This window comes from Diceros bicornis, chromosome 30 (assembly GCF_020826845.1).
Source record: "Diceros bicornis minor isolate mBicDic1 chromosome 30, mDicBic1.mat.cur, whole genome shotgun sequence".
In the NCBI taxonomy this organism is placed as follows: Eukaryota; Metazoa; Chordata; class Mammalia; order Perissodactyla; family Rhinocerotidae; genus Diceros; species Diceros bicornis.
Genome location: NC_080769.1, coordinates 11,891,382 through 11,900,255, shown reverse-complemented (window position 1 = coordinate 11,900,255; position 8,874 = coordinate 11,891,382). Strand labels below are relative to the sequence as shown.

Sequence of the window (8,874 nt, the reverse complement as noted above, 5' to 3'; positions counted from 1 at the left end):
TCAGCTAATCCTTTACTACTCAGAGATCAAATCACGTGGCAGTATGAGGTCAACTCTAAACTCTGGCAACCTGAGTACAAATCCCTTCACCACCTCTCACAAGAGTGTCATCAATCCAATATCTATTGTTAAAACTCATGTTGCATAAGTGACAGCACAGTAAAGTGGGGAATGAGAAAAGTACTCGACTCACAGGTCTGTTGAGATAATAAAATTAGGTAATATAATTGCCGAGATACATGCCTAGCAATAGACAGAGCTCCATCAATTGTGGTAGCAGGAGTTATAATAATGATTATTTTAGTGGTGTAATTTCTACTAATACTGCTATTAGTTTGAAGCTTTAGAGAAAGAATTATTTTGTGATAAGAATCCAAATGATGGGACATTGAAATGAAACGGGAATTAAAAGAACAGGTCTTAGGATCCCATTGGCAATGAAGAGGCTTAATTGACTCATGAGCTTGAACTCACAGCCAGCCGACTCTGCAGGGCATTGATATTCTGGGTCACTGTCTGCTCAGGGAGTGTGCTGGACATGCGCAAATTTTCAATTTTTTGGAAGAGTTTCAGGAGAGTTGTTGTTAGTTCTCCTTTAAATTTTGGTAGAATTATTCAGTGAAGTCACCTGGGGTTTTCTTTCTTGAGAGGTTTTAAGTTACTGATTCAATCTCTTTCCTAGTTATTGGTCTGTTCATATTTTCTGTTTCTTCATGGTTCAGTCTTGGTACTTTGTGTGTTTCTAGTACTTTTCCTTTTCTTCCATCATCCAATTTTTGCTGTATAATTGTTCATAGTATTCTCTTATAATCCTTTTTATTTCTGTGGCATTGGTTGTAATGTCCATTATTTCTTTCTTTTCTAATTTTAATTATTTGAACCTTCTCTTCTTTTTTCTTAGTTAGTCTTGCTAAGGGTTACTCAATTTTTTTAATATTTTGAATAAACCAAGTCTTATTGTTGTTGGTTTATTCTATTTTTACTATTCTATATTTTGTTTATCTCTTCTCTAATTTTCATTATTTCCTTCTTTCAGATAGCTCTGCATTTAGTTTGTTTTCCTTTTTCTAGTTCCTTGTGGCATAAAGTTATATTCTTGTTTTGAGATTTTTCTTCTCTTTTAACTTACACAATAACCACTATATGCTTCTCTTAAAGCAGTGCTTTCACTGAATCTCATATATTTGGGTATGTTGTGTTTTGGTTTTCACTGATGTAAAGGTATTTTCTAATTTTCCTTATGAGTTTTTCTTTGACTCATCTGTTGTTTAAGAGTGTTTCGTTAATGTCCATATTTTTGTGGACTTTCCAGTTTTCCTTCCACTATCGATTTCTAGTTTCATTCCACTGTGATTGGAAGAGATGGTTTGTATGATTTCAATCTTCTTAAATTTGTTAAGGCTTGTTTTGTTGCTTCAAATGTCTTTCCATTTGGAAGAATGCATTTTCTGTTGTTCGTTGTTCTGTATTTGTGAGTTAGATCTAATTGGTCTAAAGTTTAGTTTTATCTGCACCTGATCAAGACCAACACTTCCACTTATGCATAGAACTAAAAGAAACTCTTGCCTGCTTTAGGACATAGCTCTGATGATTCCTCTATCACTCTCCTGCATCATCATTTTTCTTCTTTGATTGAGTAGTCCACTTCTGATAGTATCCAGTATAGTTGAATTTCTTAAAAAAATAAAAAATTGTCTGGACCCGTGATCTAGCTACACTCTCAATTTTCTGCTCCCTTTATTTCAAAACTTCTCAAAAGAGCTTTCTGTACTGACTTAATTCTTCTCCTCTCTCTGTTTTTTGAGGTCTATCCAGTCCAGCCCCTGTTCCTAGACCCTGACATTACCTACTCTTAAAGAGTCATCAAGGTTCTCTCCCTTAAATCCGTAGTTTAAATCTTTATCTTTCCTTTAAATGAATTATCATCAAAAATGACCTATTTATTAATTAGTGAAAATCTTTTTTTTATCACTTTTAATCATCATATTTATTTTGGATTTACTCCTACCTCACTGACTACTATTTCTCCATCTCCTATGATCATCTTCCTCATCTTGCCAACTCCTAACACTAGAGAGCCTCTTGGATCAGTACTCAGTCCTCCTCTCTAGCTACCATCACTATTTTGCAATAGCACGCAGGCTAATGTTGGATAGGCCATCAGCATATTGTGACTTCCAAATGTATATCTTCATAGAGATATTCTCCCTTGAATTCCAGGAGCGTGTATTCAACTGCCCACTTGACATCCCCATGTAGATGCCTAACAGGCAACTTAAACTCAACAATTTGAAAACCAAAATCTTGTTATTAATTCACAAATATGGTATGCACATAATTTTTCTTATCATCGTTGATGGTCACTGCAATTTTTTTGGTGCTGAGCAGTTCTCTCTCAAAAACAACACCCTTGATTCCCTTCTTTCTTTTATAACCTGTGTCCAATCTTCCAGAAAACCCTATTGTCTGCACCATCAAAATATATCTAGAATCCAGCAAATCTTACCATCTCCACCATTACCACATTAATTGAAGCCACTAGAAATTTAGAATTATTCAAAAGCTGCCTTACCTGGGCTGCTGTGTGTCTGTCCTTGTAGTTAGTAGGATGTTGATTTAATACGTCTGACTTTACCTCTTTGATATCATCTTTAATATTTTTCCCATCTTCTATCTGTTTTAGCCCTTCTGGCCTCCTCATATTCTGATTATTTATTTTGTTGGTTTTCTATTTCAATATTATTCTATTGCTACCTATTAGTATTTTGATTTGCAGATTTTATTTGAATGAGAATATTTTCTCTCTCTCTCTATCTATGTGCTCATTCTTCTTTGTGGACCAAGTTCACAATTATACTCACCAGTCGCCCCTTCTCTAGTCCTGAATTCAGTTTACTGACTCTTGCTGCTCAGTGACATTGAGAATATCACAAATCCTGCCATAAAATAAACAGTTAGATTAGTTCAGTTCTTCCTTAGATTTTTTTTTTTCAGTTTCTGATATTCTATGTCCACAGTCATGAGCTCACTCATGTCTGTAACTCTACATTCACCCCCTTTTCTCACATAAAGAAGTTCCACTTCTGTCTTTAGCTTCAATCACCTAATGTTCTAGGACATTCAATCCTTATTACCTGAAGGAGTAAGTATTTTATCACCTGTGAGCTAAATCCACAGTCTTTGGTGTCAGCCCACCTACCACTTAATGTTTCAGTTCTTTTCTAGTACATGGAAAACGTTATTCATTCGTGAGCTCATCTATGTATTCCTATATTTTGGTTATTTCTCATGTGTTGTAGTGAATGAAATTAAGATGGCGAAGAGTGACATTACTATGCCATCTTGTAATAAGTTTATTTTCAAGCAATATATCTGCAAAAATAGAGATTAAGAAAGTTCATATAGAAAGAGTTAAATTGTAAAATATATTGATGAACACAAAAAATACTGAAATCCTTAAAGAGTAATATTTTTATGCGACAATTAACGTGGAGCATCATCCACATCTATTCAACTATGGATTAAATCTCATGAGATCTGCTAGATAAAGGACAAAATTACACACTACTGGCTTTAGTGATATTGTATTTTATCGCAACACAATTAAAAACTGAACCATAATGCAACCCAAAGTCTCTCAATGTGAATGAAAATGTACATGGAATCTACTGTGTAGAAATAGGGAAAAGAAGTTATTAAGGTCTAAAAGGGAAGTATGAAGTCTGTGTATATTGATCACTATCACAATTGATCACAGAGGTACTTCAGATTCTTCTTTGTAAAATATAGAGAACAGAAATTAAGGTACAAAAAACACTAGTGACTCTAAAAATGAAATAACCCTGCTAGTTTGAACTTTACAGTGTCTTAGCTATATGTATAAATATATTATTTATACCAAATGCATGAACTATGTTATCACACTTAAATTGGAATCAGGCTCCAAAGCATCATTAATTAGATAGAGATGCTTTTGTTTGTTACTTTAAAAAGGGAAGTCTGGAATTCATTAGCAAGGGAGTGTGTGTACAGGTGTGAAAGTTGTGTGAAATAGAAGTGAACATGAACAGGTAGAGAGAAATAGATAGTGTACACGTAATGTAACAGGATCAGGGATTAGTCATCATGAATTCCTCTCTTCTATAGTCTTGGTCTTTAAGGATTTCCAGTGCCCAGGGATCAGGATGACACTAAAAATATTTGTTTAATGAGGAGCTTTGGATATTGATTCCCCAGAGATACATAGCCTGTGACAGCCTCATTCAACAGCCCTTGCCTAGTAAAAAAGAAGCACACCTGAGGCTCTACCCGGAGGTAATCGTTCTTGGCCAGAAGTCATTTGTCTCACTTGGTGTTTCTGATCTTCCTGAAAACATATCTTCTGTCTTCAACATCTCGGTGACATTCAAGCATCACTCAACAGTAATGTCAGTCAGGTAACTTAAAGTCTTTTAGTTAATGTGTTGGTCATGAGGACAGGTGTTTTACTACAAATTCATCTATGGGAAGCAATGAGGAGAGCACATGCATGAAATGATCAGAACCAAGTGTCCCATGATACTGAAGCCTCACTTTCTTCTTGTTGACAAGTTTCCATGTACTTATGTACCAACATTCAGCTAGTTTTCAATCTGCTGTATCCTAATTTCTCTAAAAAAATCACTGAACTTATTTTCCTCCTGAGCAGGAATCTGCTGCTTTTCAAGCATGATGAATGTTATAAATCTTTCTGACATTTGCTTGCATTCTTGTGTGGTCATGGGGAAGGGATTTGGTCAGTTTTTCCCTTCATTTATGTTCCTGGTTCTTGAAATACCATTGTACTGCAGAGTGTTTGTATTATCCCTGTGGCTGGGCTGTGAAGATGCTGAGAGAAAGTGGAGATACAAAGAGACTTAGCTGGCTGCCTTCTTAGTACACTTGTTTCTTTTTATTAAATTACCATGTGTTTTATATAACAATAGCAGAGATGGTATAATAATACAAAAAACATATGACCACTCTGCATTCATTCCATAATTAACAAAAGTTGACATTGTACTATATCAGCTTCTGGGTTTTTTCATAAAGTGACAAAATAATATGCATATAGAAGACACCTCTTTTGTATCCCCCTCAGTTCTTGTTCTCCCTTTTCTAGAGACAACATCATCTAGAATGTCATGGTATCCCCTTGCATAGCTTTATATTGTATATGTATTCATAAACATATATAGGGTGAAAGGCATTAACCATATACTTATCAGTTTGAGAATGGAGAAATAAATCATCATATAACAATATATTGGAATAGTCTCTGCTAATTAAAATTAATGAAGCAGGACTAAATACATCAACATTAATAAAAAATTAAATTACATAAGAATGCCAATTGTAAATGACAAATACATTATGGTTTGGTTTATATAAAGCTTTCAAAATGCAAAACAGTGTAATTGATTATAGAACAATAATACTAATTATAGTAAAAGTTGCAGGGGAATAATGCATATGAAGTTCATGTAGTGGTTCCACTGGGGAAGAAAAAGAATCAAGATTATGCAAAAACACGAAATAGGGGCTTCACGTATATGTGTATTGTTTATTGCAATAAAAACACCTACAATGAGAAGAGGGAAATGTATGAATTTGATACATTTGACTGATGGGTACCAGGCTCTTCATTGTTATCTCTGTACTTTTGTTTTGCTTGAATAATCCGTAATAGAAATAAATGTATCTATGTAAGAAGAAAAAAATGTTTAAAATTTTCTCATACTGTAGACTTGTCATACAAAATTTTTCTCTTGTAGATTTTCATTATTTGTATTGATTCGTGTACTCAATTCTTTTTATTATTTCATTCATCTTAATTGCTATATATTTCATTATGTCCACTCCAAATGAATATTGATATCATTGATATTTCCTTCATGGCTTTTCTATAAGATGAAGGTTCCCAGCTGGAGTTTCAGCTCAGAAACTATACCTTGAAATTTGCAGTTATCATCTAGGGATGTTCTCTGTTTGTATCATCTTTCCTCAACTTTCCCCAGCCTTCTGCTCTCTTCTGATGAGTGAAATCTGCCAGGAGCTGTTGTTCATGGCACACACACACACAAAAATCACTATAGGAAATGTCAGTATGAGGATCCCAAAATGTGAGTGCTGTGTTGGATGCTTTTCCTCTATTTATTTCTAATCATCGCATCATCCCCATAAGTTTTTATGACATTTCCCATTATACAAATGAGGACATCAAAAATAATTGAACAATTATCCTCCTTCACAAAGCAAGTGCTGGTCTGAATTAAATTTAGAGTGTTTGAGCCTGAGCAATACACCAAATGCTAAAGACCGCCATGACCACTTCATTTTCCCTCTTGAGAGGGAAGATCACTGCTTTACAGAGACAATCCTGTTGGGTCACTTGCTTATCTTATAAGTAACATATAAGTGTCTCTTTTCTTGTAAGTCTCTGGGTTCCAAAGACCAAAATTTGAAGCTATTTTCATCTAGTTTCTTAGGAGTCTATGCATTTCATTCTTTCTCTCATTTAGCTGGTTTTTAAAAAGCAATATGCCACCTATTGCCTTAGGGGAAGAAATTCCCTTAGGATGGGACAGAGAATCTCACTGACATAGTTTTCCAGCTTATTTTATAATTGATTGCAAATGCAGTTGAACAGTATTTCCATGGGAGGGTCTACGAGCTTCAAGTTTATAGGCAACATTTTCTAGTCTTTGCTCAGGTGCAGAGCATGTACTTGGGTGGATGCCATGCACCTGCCACACAAGACTTCATGGGTAGTGGTGGACGTACCTTGTAGGCAAGGGAAAAGATTTGGGGCATTGTTCACAATGAAATATTATAATTTTAAAGGGAAATTATGATCAGAGTGATGGTTTAGGAATGCTAATTCTGTGCTATCCAGAGGCATTAACAGAGATTAGTTGAGTCAATTCAGCAGTCAGATGATCTTATCTCAGACCTAGTCTTTGCCGTGCAATAACTTTGTACTTCACGTCCATAGCGTAATCTCACCTTATCTAAATTTCCCCAAAGATAAATGGAGTGATTGCGTGATCTAACTCACCTGTAATTTAACAAGCCCTTCAGATGATTATGAGGCATGCCAAAGATTGTGGACCACACTCTACAAGAGAGATTGGATAACTTCATTCTCGTCCTTTGGTTTGTTTGAGGCAGGAAACATTTCCGAAGGAAACACCACGTCTTATTCTTTGTTTCAGTTTCAGCACTTGGCACGTGGAGGGAAACAGAGTTGGTGATAAACAAATATTTGGGCCGATTAAAAGGAGTGGAGAGAAGAGAAAGAGTGAGAAATGATGATGGAGGAAGAAATTAGCAGAAGGAAAGATTTGAATAATCTCTTGGGTTCACGATATATGTAGTTTTTTCCCTTATATTTAAGCACTGCTTCTCAGTCTTTAGCTTATTTCAAATTCATCCGGAGGATTTGTTCAAGCAGATCGCTTGCCTTCACCCCAGAGTTTATCAGCAGAAAGTCTCAAGTGGAGTTCCCATTATTCATTTCTAACAAGTTCCAAGTTGATGCTTCCCCTGTTTATCAAGGGACAATTCATTTTCTTTTCTTTTCACCTCTTCTTTTCCATCAGATTCATCAACAACATGGAACCCAGAAATCACACAGATGTTCCAGAATTCCTTCTTCTGGGATTGACAGAGGATCCACAACAGCAGACCTTCATCTTCATTTTATTCCTGTCCGTGTACCTGGTCACCATCCTGGGAAACCTGCTCATCGTCCTGGCTGTCAGCTCTGACTCCCGCCTCCACACACCCATGTACTGCTTTCTCTCCAATCTGTCCTTCAGTGACATCTGTTTAAGCACAACCACAATCCCAAAAATGCTGGTGAACATCCAAGCACAGAATCTGAGCATCGCGTATATAGGCTGTCTAACCCAAACCTGCTTTGTCTTGGTTTCTACTGGTTTTGAAAATTGTCTTCTTGCAATAATGGCCTATGATCGCTATGCAGCCATTTGTCACCCCTTGAGGTACACAGTTATCATGAACCACCGACTCTGTGTCCTGCTGATTCTTCTCTCTCTGTTCCTTAGCGTTATGGTTGCCTTGCTCCTCAGTCTGATGATGCTACAGCTGTCCTTCTGCAAGGACCTGGAAATCCCTCACTTCTTCTGCGAGCTTGCTCAGGTCCTCAAGCTCGCCTGTTCTGATTCACTCATCAATAACATCCTATTATATTGCGTGACTGGTCTATTTGGAGGTTTTCCTGTCTCTGGGATCATTTTCTCTTATACTCGAATTATGTCCTCAGTTTTGAGAATGCCATCTGTGGAGGGAAAGCTTAAAGCTTTTTCTACTTGTGGGTCTCACCTCTCAGTTGTTTCCTTGTTCTATGGGACAGCTGTTGGGGTGTACATTAGTTCTGCTCTTACTACCTCTTCCAGGAAGACTGCAGTGGCTTCAGTGATGTACTGTGTTGTCCCTCAAATGCTGAACCCCTTCATCTATAGCCTGAGGAACAGGGACATGAAGAGAGCCTTGAGGAAACTCATTGGGAGAAGACATTCTTTTCTGTGATTTTGTCATCTACTTTGGACTGGGGTTTCTAGATGGAGTCAAAATGACAGAAATCTTTGGCGAGGCAGAATGCTTGATTCTTCTATCTGCAAGTTCTTCTTAAATGAGTAGATAATCTAATGGCTAAGAATATGTCAAATTTGCCTTGAATCATGACTTTGCTTTTAGTCTGGTTCTGTAATGTTTAACAAATGATTTTAATTCTCTAAATTCAGTTTCTTTGCTCAAGTTCCTTAGAAGCAGAGATGGATGCAGGGTTTCTAGTTTTAGTGATTTTTTTTATGATTTCAGCAGAAGGAAAGT

At 36.4% G+C, this 8,874-nt stretch overlaps 1 protein-coding gene across 1 annotated transcript; it reads left to right on the top strand.

Moving 5' to 3' along the window:
• Positions 1 to 7,629: 7,629 nt before the first annotated feature.
• LOC131394631 (olfactory receptor 7G2-like) lies at positions 7,630 to 8,571 on the top strand. The gene has a single exon (XM_058526019.1). It carries the CDS (start codon positions 7,633 to 7,635, stop codon positions 8,569 to 8,571), a length of 939 nt encoding a protein of 312 aa, XP_058382002.1. The 5' UTR covers positions 7,630 to 7,632.
• Positions 8,572 to 8,874: the final 303 nt, after the last annotated feature.

Coding starts and splice junctions, on each gene's coding strand:
- LOC131394631 (XM_058526019.1), top strand. CDS start 7,633: ATGGAACCCAGAAATCACACAGATGTTCCAGAATTCCTTCTTCTGGGA.